At 35.3% G+C, this 27,925-nt stretch overlaps 1 protein-coding gene across 1 annotated transcript in view; it reads right to left on the reverse strand.

Moving 5' to 3' along the window:
• LOC145673393 (uncharacterized) overlaps positions 1-27,925 on the reverse strand; it is a 475,904-nt gene that overhangs the window by 27,606 nt on the left and 420,373 nt on the right. Inside the window, exons 19-21 of the mRNA XM_081743051.1 lie at positions 16,578-16,794; positions 13,527-13,645; positions 6,928-7,111 (exon numbers count right to left, since the gene is read on the reverse strand). Of these exons, the coding sequence (XP_081599177.1) occupies positions 6,928-7,111; positions 13,527-13,645; positions 16,578-16,794 (520 nt within the window). The remainder of the gene's footprint in view (positions 1-6,927; positions 7,112-13,526; positions 13,646-16,577; positions 16,795-27,925) is intronic.

Here is a 27,925-nt window from a genome sequence, read left to right on the forward strand (position 1 = left end):
TGCATAGATAATTGATTTTCAAATCAAATTTCAAGTGTTATTTCAAATTCAAATATTACTTTCAAATCTTGACGCAATCGTATACAAGTTTTTATGAATGAATATTCTACTTCCATATATTAGAATATATTTTTTTCTGTGTATAGTATTTCCTTTTCTTGTTGCACTTAATTCTCATATTATTGTTATTATTCATACTGTAATTATTGATCTTGTTCACTACATTCATGTAATAAACTTTATCATATCTAACATGTCTCATAGTATGACAGTCAGAGTCAGAGCGTATTTTCTAACAGTCAGAGCGTATTTTCCCCCGAGGTAACTGAAGCTTAGATGAAACTACTCCGTCTCAAGTCCTTATGAGAGAGGGCCTGGGTTCGTGACGCTTCTGTGTTCGGGTGACTCCGTAATTTCACCCCTCAGCGGAAGAATTCGTTTCAAGTGGGGGCTCTTAGTCCGGGATGATAAACATAAAAAAAATAATTAGACTGTTAGAATTCCATTACCCTTCACCTTACGTGTGGCACAATGGTAAGCAAAACTCATGGCAGCGATATATACTGTATTCATTCATTTATTATTTAGTTAATATTCATGTTAGATTAAGATTGTTCTGTTCCATATTTTACTTTTATGTTGATGTTTTATGTGCTCTGTGTTACGTGAAATTGATTATTTTTTTTATATTAGGTTATTAGAGACTTTGTATTAGATTGTGTAGCGATGCGCTAAAAGAAACCAACAATGTCTTTCGTTAAGAAAGTTTTGTCCTCATTGAAGACAAAGTTAAAAACTCCTAACTCTAGTAACCTAAATACTACAGAATACAAGGAATTACCCACTCCTTCTCGCGAGAGGCCACACTTAGCCCCACGAACGCAGTATTTAGGTAAATATGAACTAGAGTCATCTAATACTCCTGAGTGGGATAAACCTACTGCAACATCTACTCCATTAAAATCACAAGTGCTACCCACTGTATCGCAAGCAGATCCACTTAATGTTTCAAGAGTAAAATACAAAAGTTGATCACCTCCGGATGATTATACGTGGGTTTGTCCCACACCTTTTGTGTTAGAACGTTGCGAAATCTCAACTCAAGTTGATATAGAATTAGAAGGTCCAATTGAAAAAGACAGTAATGAGCAAGGAGATAAGGAAACTATAATTAACGAACCTCCTCATACTAGCAGCCGAGAATAGGTTACTGAATTCGGAAGTGTAGTTCAAGATAGGGCAGAGAATGAAATTTCGAATACAGGTACTCAAACGACGGATAGCGTAGTGAAAGAACAAATGAGTCAACATAGTAATTCAGCTGTACATGAAAACTCTAGTGACACTGAGACCCCAAAATGTTTCGTGCCAAAATTAAAATTCCCACCCCTTTCGGGCTCTGCGGGAGAATCAGTGACTAAGTTCACTAACGAATATGAAGTTTTGGCTCTCAGCTATTTTTGGACAGAACAAGAAAAATTGGATCGCATTGTCGCCTGTTTTAGTGGTGTTGCAGCTCATTGGTATTCGTGTAAACGGGATATTTTATTGGGAATAACAATTTTTTCTGAATTTAAACAAATATTGTATAGAAACTATCCTGACAAATTGTATAAGGCCAAATTGGAAAACGAACTAAACAATAGGAAATTAGAAACGAGCACTCCAGTTGACTCTTTTATTTATTCGCTAGTTCGGGATTGGAAACTAGTGCATATCGAAATATCAGAGAGGGAGTTAATGACGAAGCTATATCAATCCCTGCCATCCAAATATGTAGACACACTGATAATGAACGAGGTTCAAACCATAGAGGATGGAATTCATAAATTACGCTTATTACGCCAGGCTGAGAATTACAGCACATCACATCCTAATAATAAGGAGGAAACCGGATTAAGAACAAGGGAATCGAAATACAGACTCCAATTACGAACACATAACCAGCGTTGTAATGCCTACCGAGATATACCAAATTAGCATTATTCATGAGGATATAATCCCCACGGTTTTTTCCATTGCAAAGAGACTACGAGGAGCACTCACAGAAATCTTGCCGGTCATGAGGCTCTGTTTTTATGTTGGACCTCAAGCAGACATTCCCGTAGATTATGGCTTAATATATCCTTAGTTAAAGGACCAGATCATTCACATAAGATAATTTTGGGCATGGATTTCATATCAAAATTTACTTACGGGGTAGGTCTGAACTACATCATTATAAAAGGAAATTCCAGGAGACCATCCATGAAATTTTATTTAAGTACTACTCAAATAAAGAAGAATATCCCCTCTCATCCTGCATTGAACTTGTCTCAAGTAGAATATTACAATAAAAGAGGAATTAGGAAGACAGCCCCTCCCCTTGTTCAGTCGGATGGAATAAGGCCTAGAAAGGGTCGTAATTGGCATCCAAAACAGCACGAACAGGTTAAAAATACTATAGTAGGTAAGCAGATGAGACACAGAAAAGAGTCACTGTGTAAGGCTGGGCACATGCAATCTTCCATAATTCAAAACCAGACACAATCAGTTAAACAGATGGAGGTAGCCGAAATAGGGGAAACTGATAGTGCAAAAGATAGGAAAAACGAAGTTACATCGGTTCAAATGATTGAAATCGAAACTGACGATTGGCTTAACAGAATAGAGAAAATCACACCATCCAGGATTAAAATTCCTGTCTGTACCATTGTTGATGTTAAAATACCCGCTCGTGGAATGACGTTACACTGAGAAAAATGCATAATCCAGTCGGCATGTAAATGCTGTTTTTACCAGGTTACGCGCGTCACCACATTAAGTAATGTTGTTTCATCCGTAGTACGATCTACACCACCGTCCAGCGAAAATTTTGTATTGTGGGACCACCATTTTAAATCTGGAATTAACGCCATACCCATTCCGACGGTGGTAACTTACGTATATAATGTTGTTACCACCTTTCTACGGCTGTCCCCTCTTGGCTCTTTCTAAATCTGTGAGTCCCTACCTTACGATAGTAATAGTTTTTAACACGAAATCCATCATGTGAATAAAATTATCCAATCACAGCGAGTCTAGTTCGACGCCGATCTCCAGAGTTGGCATGGTGTTCCCACCTGCTGTACTTTTATACATGAAATTACATTACTTAAGGAGCGCACCCGCGTAAATACGATGTATCCACACAGAAATCCTAGTCCTTTTTTTCTCAGTGTAGTGTTAGTGAAGGCGCGAGATAAGGTATCTTCAAATTATTACGTTGAACCAAGCGATGGTGTTCACTATCATATTTGTTGTCTAGCTCCTAGAACATTATACTTGGAAACAAACGAAGCATCTCATATTCCTATTATAAATTTTAGTAAAAGAGAGGTTCAATTGCCAGGAGGTACATTAGTGGGAAAACTATAACAATATAATGTATGTAAAAGTCTTGTGCCTCCTCCGAATTGAAGATTCAGATTAATAAAATTGAAAAGATCGTGGAATCGGTGGACGAAAAATACTTAGAGAAGGAATTCAATATTTCCTTAGCTTTGACAGATGGGCAGAGATCAAAATTATTACAGTTGTTGGCAGAATATAGGAATATATTGGCATTTAAATTTTCTGACCTTACGGTCACGGATGAATGAGTACCCCCTATAGAAATGACCACCAATGTACCAATCTCCTCACCTCCGCACCGCAAAGAAAATTAATACAGGAAGAAGTTGGCAAACTCCTCGCACAGGGAATCATTTCCCCGATACGTAGTTCATATGCTTCACCTTTTATCGCCAGGTAAATCAATATATCAAACCTGATAGATACAGACTTCCCTTGATAGACAACTTACTTTCATATTTAGGGAACGCACAAATGCTACCCTCTTCTGACCTCCGCAGCAGATTCTGTCAGCTTCAGGTTAGAAAGGATGATAGAGAAAACTGCCTTCATATGTAGCACAGGATTATTCGTATTTAACTTTTTACCAATGCGGCTGACCTGCCCCCTTCATATTTTTCCCGCGTTATGGACAAGGTCTTTGCATCCTTAAAATTCAAAATTATGGTTTTGTATTTAGATGATTTGATAATTTATTCGGAAAATTTTCAGGAAATGCTTGATTGGTTACATTTAGGTTTTGATAGGCTCAGAGAATCGAAATTGAAACTGCACCCTAAGAAATGTTATTTTGGCTACCCTCAACTAGAAATTCTCGGGTTTCTAGTAGGGAAAGATGGAATAAGATCTCTGCAAGGAAAGGTTAAGGCAATTGCCGATCTTCCAGAACCGAAAACTGTAAAAGATGTACGTTCATTTTTAGGCTGCTGCTCCTACTTTCGGAAATTCGTTAAGCACTTCGCTACCATTTCGAAACAACTAACTGAGCTACCTAAACCAGATGTACTATTCGTATTTTAATAAATAAGGATAGCGTCATTTAATCCAGTGTGTATTTGTTGTATGTATGAATGAAGTTTATGTGCGTTGTGATCTGAGTGACCATCTGATCGTCCGTGAGTTTTTCGAGAGGCAACATCCGAACCTCTCGGTGCCTAATGCTCATCTTGTTGAGACCGGCGAGCAATTAGGAAACGATTCTGTATTTCCTTTTTGGAGATGTCCTTCACCGTCTTACCCACATACGTCTAGACCTCCGGAAAATACTCATTAGCAGGACAACGTAGGACAAACTCTGGGAAGCAGTTATCTAAATAATTTGACGCACGAAAAGCGATTGAACCAGGCGATTACACTGCATGGAACCTCCGGGTTCCATAGCCCAAAGACTGAGTTAGTTTGTTTTTTGTAATGACAATGGAACTGTATCATGTGAATGAAGTGTCAATAATGTCATTATTTGAAGAGAATCTTAAAACAAACTTTTTAACCAGCATGAATCTGAGTTTTAGGTAGGAAAAGTACTCTGGATTATCGTAAAAGACGAATGATTTGTTTCGTGTCTTAGGATAAACATAATGGTAAAAAATAGGCATTGATATTCTTTCCCACAAACGTGGAATTGTGATCTTTGCTACTGTCAATTAATTAACCATTGTTATTATTTACAAAAATTCTTTTTTACTCCAGCTAAAAATACTTTCTAAAATGTAGTGCGTCTTGCAAGAGTCTTCGTAGACCAATAAGTTATTGTAATTAAATTTTAAACGATATATATATATATATATATATATATATATATATATATATATATAACGTACTTTCTCTTGATAACGTTAGGACGTTAAACATTCATATCAAAAATGTATAAAAATAAAGTGTAAAAGACGCGTCAGGCAATTAATTAGTCATTGTAAAAATTACCTAGCATCATTTTAACCTACTTCTGCGTTTTACCCGCTCCTTGAAACAGTTCGATAAATACTAAAATGGATTTAAATCTGCAGTCAAGGTGTCTCTAGATTTTACTCAAGCAATGTATGAATGTTATTGAATCCGTGAACAAGACAGTCGTCATCTTAGAATATTTTACTGATCACTGCATTCTCGCCTCCAGATATTGGAGAAATGCCAACACACGATCGGTGAGAATGTCTAAATAAACATGCTGAGTCGTGTTCACATTAAATTGTTTGAGTGGTCTCAACTTATAACACAAAAAGTAGCTCAAATATTTGCAGAGTAGTGTAGAAACAATTATTAATATACTGTTGAGTGCACTAAACGCCTTATATAATTGCAAGACGCCAATTACCGATTCGTTGGAATAAACTGTTTTATTGTCGTAGTAACCAGACTACCATGAGAAATCCATCGATTAGTGTACGTGGTATTCACATGCAGAATGATCAACTGATTGGCATAAGCTGGTGCTCTTTCATCGTGAAAAATTAGGTTTCACCATTTGTGCATACAAGCATCATGTAACTGGTCCGTCAAATCATTTTGTAACAGATAAAGATAACGCTAATGATGCACGCGTTCATATATGATAAGTGAGCTAACAAGAATATAATCAACCATGCTACACTATGTTTATTGAAACTATCACTTGGTTCTATCTGACAAGGGATTCGTTAATGTTTTTACGACCCAAAGTCGTATTATGGATATTACTTACACCGGTAGTGAACGTCGACTTATCACTGAACAAAATGTAAAACAGATATAATGCATTTTATACTGCCTAATAGAGAATTAAAGGGGGAAGCGTAATTAGCAACATGTAAGTGGCGCATCGATTGATGCGAAAATAGATTCAAAGTGTTCAAATTTTGTATATGCCAGACACGGGTACCCATTTAATGTCTAGAGACATATTGGGATTGGTTTCATACTTATAATAGAACTTAACCAAGGCAAATATTTCTCCTTGATCTTCCACAGATTTCCTGTTCTCACGTTCGGTAGTTGTTTAACAATAATGAAAATTGCCTCGTGTAATCTCCAACACGCGCATGAGCACTTCATTACAAAACTCGAAAACAAAAGCCATCTCCTAATACTATTTATCATTATAGTACGAACCATTTTTCGGTAACTACGTGAGATGCTTTGGAAACATCCCAGATAACAGAAACTCTGTAAATTGCATGATTCTTATGTACGTACTGTCACTTACTGCATTTGCGGTGCTTGGATAAATAACTGGGTTACATGTGCTGTGCTGTTACCTGTTAGCAAAAAGAGAGCTAGAGATGAAACATTCCTAATCAACGGTCATTTTTACCAGGTATGAGCCTTGAAAATACTTTCCAGTAATTGTCTGATAATATAATTGTTTAAGTCCTAAGCCGAGAAGGTGATGGTTTATCTACTTGCCACTTCCTACGCGTAGCTCCTAGATACTTCAATATTTTTTTTTTTAAATTTCAGTCTGATAAACTTCGCACCCATGTTCCTCATATCAAAACATGAGAAAAGATTATTTTGCAAATTGCAGAGATAAATACACAAATTTTGCTTCGGTTTCATTCAGAGTTTACTAGTACTTACTGTCAGGTTGAACTAATGCAAATACTTTTGAATATTTTCCTATGACGCCAGTGAAGGCTGCTACTTCTATCTGGTACTGTGCCAACGGATACAAACCAAACAAACTCACATAGTTTGTGCTAACAGTCATGTTCCCTGCGGAAGAATCACATACTTGGCTCTGACAAGCAAGACGACGAAGACACTATTTTCAAAAAAGAAAAGAAAAGAAAAGAAATGCTAAATAAAATCCTAGCCACTATATTAGAGTACAAATATCTGTTATGAACTTCTTATATCAACTAAAATGAAATACCTAATTCTACCTAAATTCGCCACTAAAGAAATTATATATTACGTAATTAATTAACGTAACTGATATTTTTATTGAAACATTTATGGAAATATCAAGCACGCTAATAAAAGGTAACTAATCTTCTGAAACTTCTACCAACATGTTTCTCTACTGAGTTCGTAAATCATGGGGGGAATTATTATCAATTCTGCGTTTCTTACAAGCACTGTGAACAGTAATATTTTCACTGTATATTAAAACAATATTCTGTTTAGATGGAAGTGGATGTTTGGTGAAAGAAATATTAATTTATTCCATTTGTAACTAAATGATAACAATGACTAATTAAAAAGAATGACTATGGAAGGATGATTTAAAGAGAACATGAGAGGAAACAATACAATTCAGAAACACGGATTAAAACCCTAAAATATGGGATGATCTTTCTTCCATTCAAGCTGTGACTACATAGGCTTTATGGTAGACAAACCGTGAGTTTGGATTTATTCGAAGATGTGCCTTTCCTTTCACTTTTATCATCCTATTTTAATCTAACTCGTCAGCACTGTTTCCTTTAAGCATGGTACATAAAAAATGAAATATTTCATCCCATTTCATTTTAATATTGTAAAACTATAAAGAAATAAGGACATCTCATTAGAGAAGAAATATTGATTTTAAAAATAGAATCTTTGGTTGAATGACCTCATTTGATTTGTTGGGTCAAGGAGTGTATCAATTTACGAAGCAACTATTAGCATTGTCTGCATAAAACATAGCTGAGAAAATTAAAAGAAATTAAATATAATGCAGAGGATGATGGAGTATAACTGTCAAAACTAATGAGAGCAAAATAAAAAATCAATGATAAAGTATTTGCTACCATAATTGTAACTAGAATAAATAAGAAGAAAGGCTTTCTGAAACTATCGATCACTAGTTTTCGAATTTAGTTATTTTGATGTTTCGTATGCAAACACTTTTATTCTCTATTTCTTTTTGTGTTTCTTTATATATGCTACGCTACGTGCTAATTTCAGAAACAAAATCTGCATTTAAAACCAAAATTTCTTGCCAGCATGATATATTTGGACACAATGTTAACTTCGGTGAAAATAAAATTGAAATGATGCAAATATGGTTGAATGCAACACTGTTACAGTTAATCAGGCGAATTTGAACATGTTACTTTCAACCGTCACTAAAAGAAATTCTAAACATTAATCTGCGTATGCATGGTTCGAAGTCACAGATTGTTTAGTAACTTTTTTGAATATAAAGAGCAGCACATTACTAACATAGGCGAAAAAAGAAAACTTTAGTGTAACTCTCTCTCTCTTTCTCTCTCTCTCTCTCTCTCTCTCTCTCTCTATATATATATATATATATATATATATATATATATATATATATATATATATATATATATATATCTTATATGACAAAGTTTAAATCCATGTAGATGTTGATGGGTTTTAGAAGAAAACTTTCAATTGAATTTTTAAACAAAATATCAATGTAATAATTAATAAATTTCAGAAAATAATCTGAATCGTTCATTTAAAATCAAATAATTCTTTTGCCCTATATTACGTAGTTTCCTACAGAAGCATGGGTGATAAATGTCCAAAAAGTTCGAAAAAAGGTGCTTATTCGTAATCTGTATAATTATTGCTAATATTATAATTAGTGAGTTTTTCATTTTGTTTAACATGGAATATCCAGTCATTAATAAATAGCAAAGATTTTCATGTTAGTAATTTATAATACAAATAGAACATCTTTCCACCATTTTAACTTCCATAGCGAGGCTTTAGAGGTAAATACCATTGCATTTTTTCTCTAAAATCAATAAACATGTGTGACACTATAATTAGTACAATATTATTCATAATTTAAATGTGTATGTTAATTTTCTAAAGATAAGATCTTAATGATTCTATCGATTAAAAGATGCCATTATACTGGTATTTCTATTAGTAAATGTAATCCCGAATGGATTTTACAATCCCAAGATTTCCTAAACCTGTAAGTCTGTCCCGAACTTACAGCGTACTTACAAAACAGAGTTTATATTTATTTAACGCATCGAGAGAAGAAAAATGGTTATGCACGTTCAATAAAAAATAATTAGAACGGAGAGAGGAGAAGCTTTTCAGTAAGGAGAATACACTTAAATGTACGAGCAATCTTATTAAGATTTAAAAATACAAATTTTCTTACATATTTGTTGGAATTAACAAACACATGCCTGCAATGAAAATGATGGTATTTTCTCGTGTCAAACATACGCACCAGCATAAATAATTTTGACATTTTATTCTTATATGGCCAAGTGTGGCAAAGTCAACAATCTTAAAGTAATAGAAAGGAAATGCTCTGAGTTTGAAAAAGCAATAAATGAGCAGTTCTTACAGTTAAATATCGCTGGGACACCATCGCTACAACATTTTGTTAAACACTTGTAGTTTTTCAAATATTCTTTCAGGACACAGAGACAACCCAATGTACAAACATTTAAACGAGAACGGAGTTTTGTACAAAATAAACCTACATGTAATGCAGGAAACGCAAAGTCTCTTGTCTTTGCGAATTCTGTCCAGAAATTTGATACTTAAAATATTCAAAACGATAATCATGCCTGTTGTTCTGTATGGTTGCGAAACATGGTCGCTTACACTGAGGGAAGAACATAGACTGAAAGTATTTGAGAACAAGATCCTTAGACGAATATTCTGACCCAAGGGGAACGGGAATGGGGAATGGCTGAAACTTCATAACGAGGAACTACATAACTTATACGGTTTACCCAACATTGTTAGGGTCGTCAAGTCTAGGAGGCTTAGGTGGGCAGGTCATGTAGCTAGAATGGAAGAAAGTAAAAGCGCTTTCAAAGTCCTGACTGGAAGACCAATCGGAAAACTACCATTAGGAAGACCTAGGCGCAGATGGGAGGACAATATGAAGATGGATCTCGCAGAAATAGGAATACAAAGTACAAACTGGATCCAATTGGCTAAGGGTAGAAGTCAGTGGAGATCTTTTGTGGATGCGGCATTGAACCTCCGGGTTCCATAGGCCATAGAGTTAGTTAGTTAGCAGGGAACGCTGTTTCTGATTCCACGCTTGAAGGACGGACAGTCAGTAAGCTGTGATTCGCAATCTCCGGGAGGTTTACCTCGTGAAATGATCAAGAAGAGACATTTCCCGTCTCAGAACACTCATGATGTTCTTCACACGTTGCACGTCTGCTGTTGGAATCGAATGGGTGTTCTGTTGAATCGACAAATTCAGATTATCACACAACGAAGCTGTTCCACCTTGTTCTAGTGTCTAGAAGGAGTAACTGTTGAGTTACATATTTTTGAAGCAGAAACTTTTTGGCTGGCGACTTCCTGAATAGATTTACTATCTTCTTACTTTTGAAATTAATGGATTTAGGTTTCCAGATAAGGTAAATAAATCAGAGTTCACTTGCTGGAGAGCTTGACGGGGCTCCTCGGATAGAATTAAGCCGTTTTCATTTGCAGTTTCTGTTTCATCACTTTCAATTTATCACCTCTTTGAAGCTCAATATCTGCTTCTGAAATTCCAGGTAGGAAATTGGAAGCACCTTCATCTGCTTCTGTTGACTCAAACGTTGGTATTTTGGAGAAATACAACACATTCATCATGAAGATGTATTCCATAGAGAAAACATATTTGCTCTTCCGTGCTAATTATTTTGCCAACTTTAACCATCACACTTGCCCCGTCAGTTGTGATGCATACAATATCTCTGTTAAGAGATCGATTATATTGTTAAAGTTTTATACTTAGGAAAGCTACACACTTTTCTGAAAACTGTGAACCCATCCCAGGAACAAGTTAGTCCCTAAGTTCCACATCTGCTTCATTCAGAATGCAAGTTAATATATATTTAACGTTTATTACGTTTCGAAGTTCATTCATCAAAGGTCAAAGAAAATTTATCTCGACGGGTAGCTTTCTCTTTATTCTGACAAATCGCACTTGCAGGAACTTTTTCGGCGTAGGTTATGACTAACTTTTAGATAGTGTTCAGTTGTAGGTAATTCTTAGCGAAAATTCATATTAACGAGAGTTGAAGATCGAGTGATGTACAGAATACACGAAAAGACAAACAGTCACGTGCAGTCATTCTTCTCAAAGTAGCTCATAGGTTTCTTTCGTTCGTGTTAATGAAGTAATGTTCTAATTTATTTTTCTTTGTTAGTTGCTGACTGGTATTTGGACTGTATATTCCCTCTGTTCTAATCGTACTGCTGCTTTTTTCTTCCGTTTCTTTTGTTGTGAGCAAAGAAATGTGTTTGGACCTCAAGTGACTATGTACGCATTTCGTTGATTCACTAGTTGTTTTAATGATGGAACTACACTTCTTACATTTTGTTTACTGGCATTGTTTCTCCAGCAGAAAATACTGCCACGTCTATAACTCTCCATAATATTTCCTGCATTCTACGTACTCAGGGTATATTTGACCAAACGCCATTGTTATAAATGTTTAGTCATTCAAGACGAAAGAGATTTTCTTTTGGGAGCAAATATAATGAACCTTTCAACTAAAATGATCTTCGCTTGTCATATCGTGCCGTGACAAACGGGCTGTTTGACAATCACGATATCAGAAAGACGGTCTAGACTATTGTTGTGACATGGCAAGAGCGCACTCAGCCAGCAAAGATAACATATGTTTTGTACCTTTGGTACACATAAGTAATAATACCACCTTAGCAGTGTAGTTTAGTCTAGTTTCGGAAAGAAATAGGAATAAGAGTTTCTTTAACGAAAAAGATCATTGAAAAAAGTAACACGGGCAATAAGGTTGCAACGAACACTAAAAATTTTACATTTGCATATTGACATGAACTATTTTTGAAATCCGTAACGGATAACGGAAATAATTAACAATTTATCCAGGACAAGGAATTTTGAGCTTCTATCCTTTCAGAAGGGAAGAAAAGCGAAATCCCGAGATTTAAACATCTATTTATGAAGCAGAATTATTTAAATTTCCTTATCAGCACTCAGTTGACCAGCTTGAATAATATGCAAACACTATCAAGGGAAAGTAATCAACATAATAATTGGTATTTAAAGTTAGCAGTTACTACAGTAGACATATATTTGAAGCGGGTAAATGCAATAACGTTTCATATGATTTTCTAGTTCAGAAATCTCGGAAATATGAAATATGTAATCCAGAGATTTTGATACTAAACGGGAGGGATGCCGGGATTCGCAGTGCAGCAGTCCAGGGATTACATTTCCTAATTTCTATGTATAAACGAAAATAACTTCTAAATTTTCACAATATGTCTTCTGAAGAAAGCAATATGGTTTAAAACTTTTTAAAATGTCTATCCTTTCAATGTTTTTCTCCTGCGTATGGACTTTATTAGATTTTTTTATTCTTGCAAAACTAAATATTTGTAAACGTATATCAATGTCTAATTAGATTAAATTTTATGTACTGTACAATGTTTTTCTGTCCGTCAGGAAATTTTTCTCACTGTAGAAAGCATTGATGAATGAATAAGGATACGAGTTAGCCAGATTTATTTATGTCATGATCATGTAATTCTAATAAGCAATAACGGAACTTTGATATAAGGCCTGGTAATTCAAAGATAAATAAATCAGAAAGTAGTCTAAATTGTACACATTTCGGAACAAAGTTACTACAGTATCTACTAGTACGACATAGTTTACTTACGAACTCTACAATATAATTGTACAAAAGTTGTTTTTAGTCTTAGTTAAGAAATGTTTAATCTGATTCCGGATATCTCTTCTCTTGATATTTTCGATTGTTTTTATATTCATGACATTAGATACAATCTGCCGATGGTCTACAAATGTATAGTGTAGATTTTTCGGCCGTCAACCGATAACTTTTCCTTATCACAGATAAAGAATGTTACAAAGAGTAACGTGGAAGAGACGGACGAAGGATGTTAAAAACGAACGGGTAAATTGAATATATTGACTTCTAATTTGAAATATTTTTGTTGATAACACTTTCTATCCTGAGAAACATGAGGCTATCGGAGGAACACAGAAAAATACATAGTAGTATCGGAGACTAATTTAATATCTCTTTTCTGGGAATAAAAGATTTCTGTCATTACCTAAAACAATATAGATATATGCATAACGGCAGTTCGCACGATCTTAACCTATCCATAAAACAGGTTATTTAAAATTATTAATAAGGCAAAATGCATGCAGATAATTCAGACCAACAATAACAGTTTATGCAGTAATGAACTGTACAAGCAAATAAGTGAGCATATTAAAACCTTACCTGATATGTGACATGATAGTGAGTTATATCACCACCAATGTGAGATGGAGGATCCCAAATAACTGTAAAAGACCTTGAAGAGTGATTACTGACTCTTAAATTCGTCACTCCAGTAGAAACTGTAATAAATAGAACATCTTCATAACACACGAACTTACCTTTGTAAAACTAAAACTAAACTATATATAAATGCTTATGGTTGTTAAATACCTTAAAGAGATATACTTTCGTGCATGGTGTCACTGTGTTAAATTCATTAAGCGTTCATTTCACATGTAGGAAATACTTCAACAGCTGTTTAGTCTTAACTCTATAATATCACCAACCCAATAGTACCTTGATTTTAAATATTACTTTTTCAATTCCACCATTTTGTTATTGATGTATTTAAATCTAAGAGATTATTACTCTATATAAAATTCCTACTTTATATTAATAGCTGAGAAAAATTTTAAGTTCTTATACATTTTGTATAATATCCAATCTATGTCAAAATAAGTAATAATTATCATTTTTTCATAAACCCTTTCAAAAATAAACAATTGTTGTTCAACGTTTCCTTCGCAGATTTTCAACATACAAAAACTTGTCTATACATGAACTTCACGTAGAAGAAACTATCGAGGGGAATAACATTTAATTTAAGAAGACATACCTTATGCTATATAACCCACAAAATTTATATGGAAAGAAAAGTTAGAGCAAGTTCATGGAAAGACGTACTGAAATGTATGCAATCTTTGGAAATATTTGTAGGATCACAAATTATTAATAAGATTTGTTTCAGGACCGTAAGAAAGTAGCAAACGTTACTTTTGGATGCACTATAAAATTTATGATGTGAATTACACTTCAACAAAATATATTCACTAGAGAAATTATATAAAGTGTACCTCTTAAAGCTATAGTAAGAAGTTTTATTTTATACTTGTGGCGATGAAACATTTATCAGTCAAACAGCGTGTTTACAACTACCGTTTGATTACAGAGGAGGAAAATGCTCCCACTAGATTCATGCAGGTCTGCATGAACTAACGAACTTTAGAAAGAATAAATGAAAAATTTAGAGTACTTTATAGTATTGTTTAACTATTGTTATTACTAATAATCTAGAACATCGTTACCTTACGCGCAAGAAGAGATCAATTAAACCTGAACAGTCCTGCATGGCAAACAATATATTGGGTAACCATAAAGACAACAAATATAAGGAAACCAAATGCATAATGTGCAACCCATACAAGAACCAAAAAATCTTATCCTAAGGATGGTAGGTCTTCTCACGTATATAAGAAACACAATACATTTTAATAGGCAATATAAGACAATAAATTTATCATCAAAATGTCATTTCTAAAATTTCAAAACTCATATACATATTTATAACTACTAATGCAATAACTTTCAAAAGAAAATGAAAATTCACAACCTTATGCGCAAACAATAAAAAGGATATTTTGTTAAATTCATCCACTTAGACACGAATATACTGATGAACGTCTGCAATGTATCACGAAGAAAAATACAATTATATTTCAACTATTGCAAACCACTAAGCAACATTGAAGATACTTTTAAATTATGGGTGCATTATGTGTAAGATTGCCAACCTTAACGATGAAACGACGAATAGTCTTTCAAATCACGACACAATGTTCAAATGCAGGTGTTGTAAGGTTTGCTGTCGGTCATAGGACATCAGAGCTGGTTCCTCCTAGACTACTGGATCCTTGCTCGGCTACTCTTTTCAGCGGTTGTACACACCATTGACCGACGGCAGAGTTCCCGGGACTCTCTCTGACCCTCGATAGGCTGGATACCATATAAGTAGAGTGATTGTGATGCAGAACCACAAGCCCAATGATAGCACGGTTATAAATACCCTAGAACCACAAATCAAATAACCACTTGATGATAAACAGCCCGAAAGACCTTTGACCTTTGTGAGCTGTGTATTTAAGTAACGATGCTCTGAGGGTATTCTTTCTGGTAGTTACAAAATAATAAGTCATGCTGAGTATAGGGACTTTTGGAAAGGGATTGAGAAAAAGCAATGATTTTGGTACTTGTTATTTGACAGAACGTGACTAGGAATGGAAAGCTTCTACAGAGTTTATTACATTTCAAGTGAGTTACGTAAGCTTATGGAACGTAAGGTCTCCGACTAAATAGGTTTGCTTATGTAACTGATTGGACTTTGAAGTTTCCTTTTTTGCTGTCTAGGATGACTCCTACAGAGACGCTGATTCAATAACCAATGTCAATCGGTTCCTCCACACAAGTATATTTAACAAGAAATTTGGAACTTTTCTTCATTATTTCAAAATATTGTTTCTTAGGTAGAATCTACAGTAGTTCCTGATAAGCTCCTTTAACAGTCGTTGCTAGTCTTATAAAGTTCAGTAAGTTTTACTTGCTTAAACTAATGTTTCGATCCTTGCTATTACACTGCTTCCTGAACATCAAAATACTACAATTTGCAACCTAACATTTTTCAACATAACTATCACAGCAAACCAGATTTATCTACATTTTTCACCCAGCGAGGAAACAAATGCTTGAAATAGTTATACAGTTGGAAGGGGCTAAGTTCTTTTCGTAATTTCATCCCCACAGAGTAAATACATACATTTGATAACAACTCACCCGCTACATTGACAGACTCCCCTGATTAAGATCAAATCACTTTTTTCTACGAGCGAGGTTGATTGTAATCGTGTTTAATCAAACATACGCGGAACAACCCTCTGCATCTAGAGGAGATAAAGCAGTTAATACGATACTTGGAGGAATATGTCCAGAAAAAAAAGTTGGGTTTTAAATAGATGCCCAGATAAAACAAGATCTAAAAACACAGGAAAAGTACTGGATTAGTAAAAAGAGAGTGGCAATCTGCATCAAACGTACTGAAAGACGGCTAAGTTGAGACTAACTAGTAAGAGGAAGCATCATACATGTGTAAAATGTAAAATGAACTCATATTCTTTTAAAGACTTCAGACGATATAGTAAAGATTATAACATATGTAGAGGATAGCAAAATATGACATACCTCCTGATCCTGTAATGACAGATGCTGCTTTGGAAAAATCTGAATCTCCTCCGTTAGTTTTTGCTTTGATTTTAATATTGTATTGTGTATTTGGAATTAGCTTAGAAAATCTTGCAGTTGTTTCCAGTTGTTCACCGTGAAATGTCCACCGCCAGTCTTTAAATACGTAAACTTCATAATTCATAATTGTACACGTTATAAAATTGACACCACGAAGCTATAAGAAATTATATATATATATATATATATATATATATATATATATATATATATATATATATATATATATATATATATATGGGTATAATATTACCATCCAGGTTTGGTTTCACTATATAACATCGAACTATAATATAGAATATATTGTGTTATATTAGAAGCAATAAAAGTGTATTATATTTTCAATATTTTGATTTAATAATATCAATGTTTCCAGACAAAATTTTGATGATTAATTTAAGTATTGTATTTTGTTCTTACATTATCACAGTTCTAAGCATACTGTTATAAATAACATATATCACGGGTATAGTTGCAAAATCATCAAATTCCGTTTTTTAGTTTTGCCAGGAAACGAAACAAAAGTGACTCCCTTATGTTTGAGAATTGTTGAACATTTTTTTTTGTTTGGTGTTAACTACTTAGTGCAGACGAGTTTAATCTACCACGAAAGAAAAACAAGTGTTAAACAATTCTGAACTATAAGGGAGTCACTTTTGTTTCGTTTCCTGACAAAATTTAAGAATGGATTTAACAAGTTTTGCTTCTATGCTCCTGATATTCTGTAACAACGTGACAGAGTATTTTGTATTGACAAATATTAAGTAACATCTAGCAGTGGATATCTGCATGGGTTGTTTAACTGATAGTATGTCTCACTTAACTGATAGTATTCGTTACTTCACTTTGAAAAATTATTTGCAGTTTCTCACATTCGTATTTGTACCAAAGGAGTAAAATATGCTTTATAGAAAGGTTTCTAGCCTTGAGAAGTAGGTTAAGTATTAGTAATTGTTGCTTGTTGAAGTTTAGCGACCCTATGTAGAAGCGATGGAATATGAGAGTAAGGCTATAGGTTGATGAAAAATTAAACTAACTGTAATACACTTTTTAATGCTCGCTGACTTAAATTGAAAATTGTAATCCCAGTATACCTAAAGTAACCGTACTAATCACCAAATTAGAGAAAAAGGATTAAATATTAGTTGAAATGAGGAACCAGCTAGTGTTAAGCAACTATAAGAGAGAATTTTGGAATTCATCCATATATTGAATTCTAGCTATCAAAAATTAAATATACAGAACGGTTCTAATGTGTGGGTGTCAGTAGTAACGGCATTGATTCGGATCACTTTTGTGCCCCTGGATCCCGATTCAGGAGCCATGTCCTTGGTGCATGGACAATGGTCTAGGCGTGCACAAGACTTCCCATCTAAAATTTGAAACGGGTACGTTGGTGCACCCAAGGAGCTGTGTATATTACCAGGATATGTACACCTTGTCTCAAAAAGGTTGAGCGCATTCTTTATTGCTGTTTCGAGGCAAAAATTTTCTAAGTCCAACTTCGGGTATCTTCGGGAAAAAGTAAACCAGGTTCGAACCTCGAAGCCAACCTTTGCAATCGGGAAAAATCTTGCAGATGTGTTTTTCTTCTTTTAAATATAATAAGACTTGTTACCAATTATATAAAAAAAAGCAACATTGATTGAAATACTTAATGATACAATATTTCGAAACTGTATTAATGCCAGCACATGCTTGTTTGTCATTTTGCTCTCCATAGTTAATGGAATATTTAGATACGTAAACGAATCTTTCCATTTGTAAACGAATGGTGAAAGTTAAGACATAGAACATTATTCCCTCCTGAGTACTAAAATAAAAGTCAAAGTAGAACAAAAACAGCGTTTGCAGTGGATATGAATGTAATTATTATCTTAAATACCGCTATATATCGCTAGAAGTATTATTCGTGGAGCGCTTGTATTAGCTCAGTGGTACGCCGTTGGATTTCAAATCAGAAGGTCGAGGGTTCGATTCCCCTCTGAGTCAGGTTTTTTATGAAATTCTATTTTCCGCAATGCATGAAAAATTATATAAAATAATTACATTAAAATACGTCAGTTGTATATATATAACACACAATCATTGCAGAACAAAGTGATTATTATGTTTAAAATATAACAGGTGTTCACAGTACGTTGGTATTCTATGATACATGTGAATGTTAAATACAAATTAAGAAAATAATATCATCGCAATGAATAAATTATGTAGTGTATTTATTTGCAGCTATTTGTCATCGGGAGTTAATTCTGAATTTTTTCATTACAGCAAGTGATTTACGCTTTCTGAAAGGTAAAGAGACTATTCGGGTATAAACAGAAATTATTATACAAACTCTAATCTTCGTTACAGACACAAAACTCCCGATCCCCAAAACTTTGTAAGCAGGAAAATTACGAACACGAAGTCATGTCTAAGAGACTTATTTATACTCGAGAAAGAAGGCAGAATAGGATTTCTTTCCAAAGGATTTCAGTTCAATAATCTGCAAGGCTTTTGTATATGGATGTGGCCCCTTTCTCTCCGCCAATATATATAAAGTAAAAGCGATCGATATTAGTGTCGAATCCATAGTTCTCGTTGTTGCAGAAATTAATAATTACAACTCCGAAAGCGTTAAAGTCCAAATTTAACTCTCATCGTAAAGCTCCTTTGTGGTTAAGCGTATAGCGTACACGCTTTCGGTGTGGGAGACCCAGATTCGGCCCCCAGCGAGAGCTCATGTAGTTCGCGTTAATTAGTAGGTCTACGTCTCATATAGCCTCACTGCTGACGGGACGTTAAACTCAAAATCAATTCAATTGATTCAAAACCCATTATTATGGCGGGCGATAAAGGATGAAAAATAAAATGTCTCAAGTGACTGAGATTAGTGTCAAATCCATAGTTTGAAAGGAAATGAAATGAAATTTTGAGTTTTACGTCCCACGGTTATGCCGGTGAGGCTAAAGGAGACGGTGATAATGAGTAATGAATGAAATGGTGGAATGAAGAAAGTGGGAGGAAACGGGAGAACCCCGAGAAAACCCACGCGCACGGTGTTTGTCCACCACAAAGTTCACTTGGCGGGAGCAGGGTTTGAACCCGAGACCCCTAGCACCAGAGGTGAAATCCATAGTTTGAGTTCGTGACACTGTTACAAACACAATGTCATTTAATACCACGTTTTGGTATGAGCAACTATGCCTCCTGGATTTTGAATTTACAGGAGCAACATTAAAAGCATTGATCACACAGCTCTAAATGTTTTGATGTATGTATACGTGTATATTCCAGCGAAACTCCGAAATGTCTGGAGCAACTTTTACCTAACATGGGAGACATTACTTTCAATCTAAGGAAAAAAAATATTGTGGAATTCAGATACCTCAAGGGAGTGAAGTTGGGAAGAGTGGCATGTAAAAATAGTGTAAAATGACTTTTTGTAGAGTGTTATCCATTGTTTTCTCGGTCGTTGAGATGAGTAGTGAGGCACTCAATGGCGTTATATCCAAATTCATCCCCATCTTTACAGAATGAGGGGCTTGGAGATATGATTAATAAAATGTAAAAACTTACTTAAATATTTGTCGAAGTAATAGTTTTCTGGGGTCGCGAAAGCGTTTCTAATAACTTTGGAATGTAGTTTGTAACCACTTCAAGATGGGCTCTTTAATCATATCAATTTCTCACCTTAAGAAGAAATTACCATCTCAACTAGTATATGTATCAAGCTAGCCTTCGCAATCGAGAAGAAATTGTGTAGATGTATGTTTCGTCTTTTAAATGATATACTAAATGTAAAATCAGAGATTGAGTTGGTCGGTGGGTCAAATGGGTCAAGATTTATGAGTGGGTCAGTGGATCGTAGGTCAGCAAGGCGTGACCCACTGCGAAACACCATCACTGTGACTCACACTGACCCATTGACCCACCAACCCATTCTGCTCAGTGCCTTCTAGATAGCATTTTCTGAACACTGGCAACTTTGTCTACGTTTTACTTTCAAGACCTTCATTTTTCTTCTTTTTTTTCATTTGGTTGTAATGAAGAAAGAAGTTTAGGCTCTTTTGGATTTTGATATTTCCAGTTGTAACAATGGCAATAGGACTTACTGCTTGGCTTTTGAGATGCAGGCTATGAGTTTTTAGAGGAGCTAACTGTTGGAAAAAATTGGTTTATTACAAATATAACCTCTTAAGTCAGTAGAGAGGATGACGTGGATAATGGATCAAACTTAATGACGATGTATTTTAGTGGGTCGGAGTTGGTCACAATGGTTCAGAGTTGTTTATAGTTGGTGGTGGGTCAGAGTGGGTCATGGTGGGTGAATGGGTCACGTTGGGTGTTGAGTTATTGTGGGTCACGATGTGTAGTGGGTCAGTATTTTGTGGATCAAGGTTTCATTGACCCACACCATCTCTTGTCAACATTGCACTAAAGAGGAGAGTTTCCGAAGGTGCGCGTCGGCGATTTTCTCAAATTTGCACATAGATAGTACCCCACCAGAAAGCAATAAATCTCGAAACGGTTAACAGTACCATCTCATAGAACTCGAGATAGAGGGATTTGTTTGATTGGCTAAATTAAGACCTCAATAATTTATCCTTCTACAAGCGAGATTTTCTGCATCGTTTCCGTGGCGAAGTCAGAAAAATATGCGGCAAGTACACTTAAGGTTGAAGGTTCGCGCCCACCTTGGGATACTTGCTTTTTTCCCCTAGTCTTTTTTTACACTCACCTCAATATAAACAAATCAACCATATGGGCGATTTAGCATATTTTGGGGGAGAAATTTTGTGGTTCGTTGGCGTTTCGTTGAGTCTCTGCCGCTGGTGGTATAATTTTCAAAACCGAAGTGGGACCACCACGGATCGTAGCTGCGGGATCACCAACTTTTGGCGAAATGTCGCCAGTTGCGCATCGGTGGTCCACTGATGCTTACGACATGGGGGCTTGTATCTGAAAACTAAGAGAATAAAGAAGCATGGTGTCCGCGAAGCCCGTTGACACTAATAAAAGTCTGAAACGATGAAACAGATGTCAACACCGGAAAACATGTATTTTATAATTTCAAAGGTACCCCGTGTCGAGGAAAAAGATTTGCCCCAAGGTTCCCCGGTGGGTCTCAGGAGGGGTGCAACTCAAAATTTGAAAATGGTAAGGGGAATCAAGTAGTATGTCATTTAAAAGTATTACTAAAATTAAAAAAAAAATGGTAAGAGTCCCGAGTCTTTATGCTAACTTGTGCAAAATAGCGAGCGTTCAAGATGGTAATAAGTTCTTCATTGAAAACTCCTTGACCACCTCTACAAATGTGAAACTGTGAAACTACCCAGAAGAGGTAAACACTTGTCTTACCATTGCAAAAGTATAATGCACCAAGGTAAAACAAGAAGCGACCCATTATGGGTTTATTACATCACTGATATTAAATTCTACGTTCCACGATTGTGTCTTTAAGCTAAAGGACAGGGTGATTGCGAATTATGAAATTAATGGTAGAATACAGAATTGACCCACAACCAACTATGAACCACTCTGAACCATTGTGACCAACTCCGACCCACCAACGTAATCAACTCTGACCCATGATCCACGTCCTTCTCTCCATTGACTAAAGAGGTTATACTTGAAATAAAACAAGACTGTGAAATTTTCACTTATCGGAGTTTAAAATTTCTACCGTCAATCGCTCAAGCACCGCTCTGTTACAATACCGGTGGATCTGACCTTTACGATATACAATGGTAATGTGTTTCTCATCTTCCAAATTAAGATGAATTTAAATTTATCATATATAATTATTTCTTTCTTGGCTTACATATACATTTCAGTAGAAAACAGGATGAAATTTGAAAGTATCAAATCAAGATAAAGTAGACCAACGTAAGAAGAAAAGAAAGAAAAACTAGTTTTCCATATAATTAAGCATGCCGTACTAATTTAAAATGCTCATGAAATTAAGCTTGGAATACAAATGTTATGTCTATTTTTCCCACAACTTTATGGTTTGATTGCCTTATGCTCTGAACGATCCATATATTAAACACCAGCTTCAGCAATTATTATATTAGAAAGCAGTGGGTATAAAATGCAAAGGACTGTAGTTTTCATTCCTCTTTTAGTTTCTCAACTAATATCAATCGTTTTCGATAATTTTTACAAATCAACCCACTACCAATTTCCAATATATAGAAAATCCCCCCCCCTCATAAAACACATTTTTAAAAATGCCAGGACACGTTCTGTTTATTTTTAGTAAAGAGTTATATACTGAATTTAAGCTCTCTAAGCTGAACGGCTTGTAAGATACTCAGTTTTTCGCAAAAATTCGGACACCTACTCCCCACTAAGGATATGTGTTATAATGAAAGTGATATGCGTATGATAACTTCCCAGTTGGGATTGCGGCCTGATTATATACCAAATGTCATTTCATTTGACTTTGCAATTTGACCGTGATAATCACGCAGACATAGTTACTTTCAGTTTTCTATACTAGGTATAATAATTCATATATTACAGGTGATTCAAATTTTTTTTCCAGCAGTTAGCTCCTCTAAAAGCTCACAAGCTGTATCTCAAAATTGAACTCCTATTGCTATTGCCACTCTTACAATTGCAAATATCAAAATCCAAAAATGCCTGAGCTTTTTTCATTAGAAAGAGATTCAGAAGAAGAAAAATGGAAATATTGAAAGTAAAACGTAGACAAGCTCATCAGTGTTCAGAAGATGCTGTCTACAATGCGCAGAACAGAATGGGACGGTGGGTAGTTGGGGGTCGTTTCGTCCAAAGATATTTCGTCCAAAGGATTTTCGTCCAGAGACATTTAGCCCAAACACATTTCGTCCAGGGACATTTGGTCCAAAGGACATTTCGTCCAAAACACAATTGGTGCAAAAGACAATTGGTCTAAAGGACATTTCGTCCAAAACACAATTGGTCCAAAAGATATTTGGTCCAAAGGGCATTTCGTCCAAAAGACAATTGGTCCAAGGGACATTTCGTCCAGGGATGTTTAGTTCAAAGCACATTTCGTCCAAAGAACATTTGGTCCGGTAACGCTTGGGGGTCAAGGGTTTGCTTCTATTAGAAGAGTAAAAGTGATGCATATAACATTATGACTCACAAGTAATACCTCCCAAGTGTAACACTCTGATTTTGAAAAAATAGGCAGGTAGATACTACACACAAAATAAACGAATACGTGTTTTTCTGCGGGAAAGTGGTTTTAGAGGGGCAAAAGCCCCTACTCAAAATTTTGAAAGTTGACGCCCGAAAGGCAAGAAGAGGTGGACCGAAGTGAACGAAATTGTGCACAGATATTGCAGACGTAAAATGAGGGAATACGTGTTTCGTATTTTCCTGGAAAAAATGGTTACGTGGGGCACAGACCCCTCCAAACCTTTGATCACGAAATATCAAAAGTACTAATAACAGTATGTCAGATGTGTGTAAAGAACATGAAGAATTGCAACGAAACTTTGAGTAGGGACAATATGCAATAAATAAATAAATACGTTTTTTTATTTTCTGCGAAAGAACGGTTTTAAGGGGCAAAATCCCCCATCCAAAAGTTTGAAACTTGAGGCCCGAAAGGTCACAAGAAATGAACCAAAGTGAATGAAATTGTGCAGAGATATTGTAGACATAAAATGAGGGAATACTGGTTTCGTATTTTCCTGAAAAACAGAAAAAGGTTTGAATGGGACACAGACCCCTACAAAACTTCGATCGTGAAACATCAAAAGTGCGAATAACAGTATGTCAGAAGTGCTTAAAGGACATGAAGAATTGGAACGACATATTGTGTAGGGACAATACGCAAAAAATAAACGAATGCGAGTTTATTTTCTGAGGAAAAACGGTTTTAAGGGACAAAATCCCCCACTAAAAATTTTGAAATTTGAGGCCTCAAAGGCAAGAAGAAGTGTACCGAATTGAATGAAACTGTGCACAGATATTTTAGACGTAAATTGAGGTAATTGGATTTCGTATTTTCCTTTTAAAAAAACGGTTGCGTATATCACGGACCTTTTAAACTGTTGATTACGAAATGTCAAAAGTGCAAATAATTATACGTCAGAGGTTCTTAAAGTGTATGGAGAATTGCAACGAAACCTCGTATAGGGACAATTCGCAAAGCAATAAACGAAACGTGTTTTAATTTGTGCGGAAAACAGTGTTGGGGCCTAGGCCTTCTCCGAAAAAAAGTAAATATTACCGTAATAGCGCAGGAAGTAGTGGACCAAAGCAAATGAAATTGTGGGTAGACATTTTAGAGACCCTATGTAAAATAAGGTCTTTCGTGTTTCTGAAGTATCCCTATCCGTTTTGCTTCAAATTTGCCACATCAACAGCAAACAGGAAATTAATCGACACGTGTTTTTGTTTATGCAGAAAAACATTGTAAGGGTTAAAGGTGCCTCCTAAATGCTATAAAATACACTATACTGTTTGTGCTTGTTGTTGATCTGCCAAATTTGAAGAAATCAGATGGAGACACTTGTGAAACACGAAAGGCCTTATTTTACGTATCCAATATCTACATACAATTTCATTCACTTCGGTCCACTTCTTCTTGGTTTTCGGGCTTCAACTTTCAAAACTTTGGGTCGGAGTTTTTGCACCCTATAACCCTTTTTTCGCAGAAAATAAAAAAAACCCGTGTTCATTTATTTTTTGCATATTGTCCATACACAAAGTTTCGTTGCAATTCTTCATGTAAATTTAGGCACTTCTGACATACTGTTACTAGCACTTTTGATATTTCATGAGCAAAGGTTTGGAGGGGTCCGCACCCCACCCAAATATTCTTACTAGAAAAACACGAAACCCGTATTCCCTCATTTTTCGTCTACAATATTTGTGCACGATTTCATTCATTTCGGTCCACTTCTTCTTGCCTTTCGGCCACCTTTCTTTGCTTTCATTAATAATTTTACAAAAATACAGTTTTAGCTTCGCAGAAATACAGTTGTAGCTTCGTTGGTTAAGGAATTCACCTCCCAAAATGATAAACAACCCTTTGAAGAGCATACTCCCTCTTCATTTGCGGACAACATTGCCTCCGCATGGTCATGTGAATCTTGTATTTGGTTTGACACTTTGCAATGGATATCTTAAATGTACTGTGCTGTACCGAGAAAATTAATATGAAAGCAAAAGTATATACTATATTTGCATAAGGAGTAACACTGAAATAAAAATACAAGACAAGTTAACAATTCTGGTTTGTCATACAACTCACTAATTATGTAGAAACGTCTGCCGAAGTTACACACTATCAATAGTCTACAAATAGAAACCAGACTTGTGGTTAACCTGAAAAGATACGTATATTCTACACAAAATGTTCCAACTTTCATCTTATATTTGTCAATCACTTTTCACAATGTTCCAGCCAAGAATGTGACTGTTTAAGAGTATTATCTTTGGACACTAAGAATATATTTCACACATGTGTATTTTTCTATTCTCAGTATTTCTTCAAAGATACTTGACACATAATTTTTCACTTTTCTAACACAAGAGTTTGAATACCTAATATTTAACTTACTCAAATTTAAACTCCATTAATTTTAGTTACCGGTACTTATTTTAGAACTATTTCATTCACAACATGAAAATTTTAGATGTCATGTTAGCAGTTATTACAGCAACATACTTCACACAACATCCTTTCCTTCACTCCTGTTGTTCGGCCATGCTGTTTTCAGGCGTTTACGTTTTTCTGAATATATTATTTGTTCTATCAAAATAAAAATTGCGGAATAAATCTCTATTTCAAATTTCCTTTAGAAATAACAAGCTACTGAGTCATAATGTTATATGAATCACTTTTACTCTTCTAATAGAAACAAACCCTTGACCCCCAAGCGTTACCGGACCAAATGTTCTTTGGACAAAATATGCTTTGAACTAAACATCCCTGGACGAAATGTCCTTTGGACCAATTGTATTTTGGACGAAATATCATTTGGACGAATTGTCCTTTGGACCAAATGTCTTTGGATTAAATGTCTCTGGACGAAATGTTCTTTGGACGAAATATCTTTGATCTAAAAGGGTGGCCACCGGGTGGGCCAGTGTGAGTCACGGTGAGTGGTGTTTCGCAGTAGGTCACGTCCTTTTGACCCACGATCCACTGATCCACTCACAAATATTGACCCATTTCACCCACTTACCAACCGACCCACTGACCCACTCCATCTTTGATTTTAACATGTCTTGTTTCATTTAAAAGACGAAACATACATCCGAAACATACATTTTTTCATCGATTGCGAAGGTTGGCTTAATATCATAATTGTAATGGTAATTTCTTCTTAAGGTGAGAAATTGATATGATTAAAAAGCCCATCTTGACGTGGGTACAAATTACCTTCCAAAGTTATTAGAAACGCTTTCTCACCCCGAAAACTATGAATTCGACAAATATTTAAGTAATTTTTGAGATTTTATTTTTAGCTCTCCCAGGCCATCATCCTGTGAAGATGGGGATGAATTTGGATGTAACCTCCATTGGAAACATCACTATCCATCTCAACGACCGAGAAAATTATGGATAAAACACTAAGATCAGTCGTTTTACATTATTTTTACATGTCACACCTCCCAACTTCCATAACTTCATACTACTACAATATTTTCTTCTTAGATTGAAAGTAATATGTCCCCCAAGTTTGGTAAAGGTTGCCCCAGACATTCCAGAACTACGCTCTCCTTATTAGATGTGCTGGGGGATCTTACTCTTACTGGAAGTTGAACTTAAACTTAAAGGTCATCAGAACTGCTCCCAATGAACTTGGCGACCACGAAAGATATGGGTTGTATACTAACATTGGTTATTTTCAATTATTTCTACATGTCACAAATTTTACAAACTCCTTCATTGTGTTAATGAGGGTTTAACTTACATGGCATCTGAAGTTCCAATCTTTACCTAAGAGACCCCCAAAATTATAGAGTCGACACTAATGTAGGTCTTTTTTTATAATTTTGATGTCAGTCCCTTTCATTCCTCCTAGGACAGCAAACGGATACTGCCACTGCTAGCACTAAATTTGGTCTTAAATGGCATTAAAATTTCTACCAATTAATTTAGCGAACAGTGCTGCATTTAGAAGCTCGGCGTCTTTACGCACTTTTGCTTTCGGCGCCCCCAATAACTACACATTTCTCCGTCTCTTGATCCCTAACTTACAAATAAAACTTAATTCGAATATGCTTAATTAGTGAATTTATTGCAGTTAAATACCACTCACTAGATGCTACAGCTACAATTACGGAACAAA

Source organism: Thermobia domestica, chromosome 16, assembly GCF_964235325.1.
Source record: "Thermobia domestica chromosome 16, izTheDome1.hap1.1, whole genome shotgun sequence".
NCBI classification, from domain to species: domain Eukaryota; kingdom Metazoa; phylum Arthropoda; class Insecta; order Zygentoma; family Lepismatidae; genus Thermobia; species Thermobia domestica.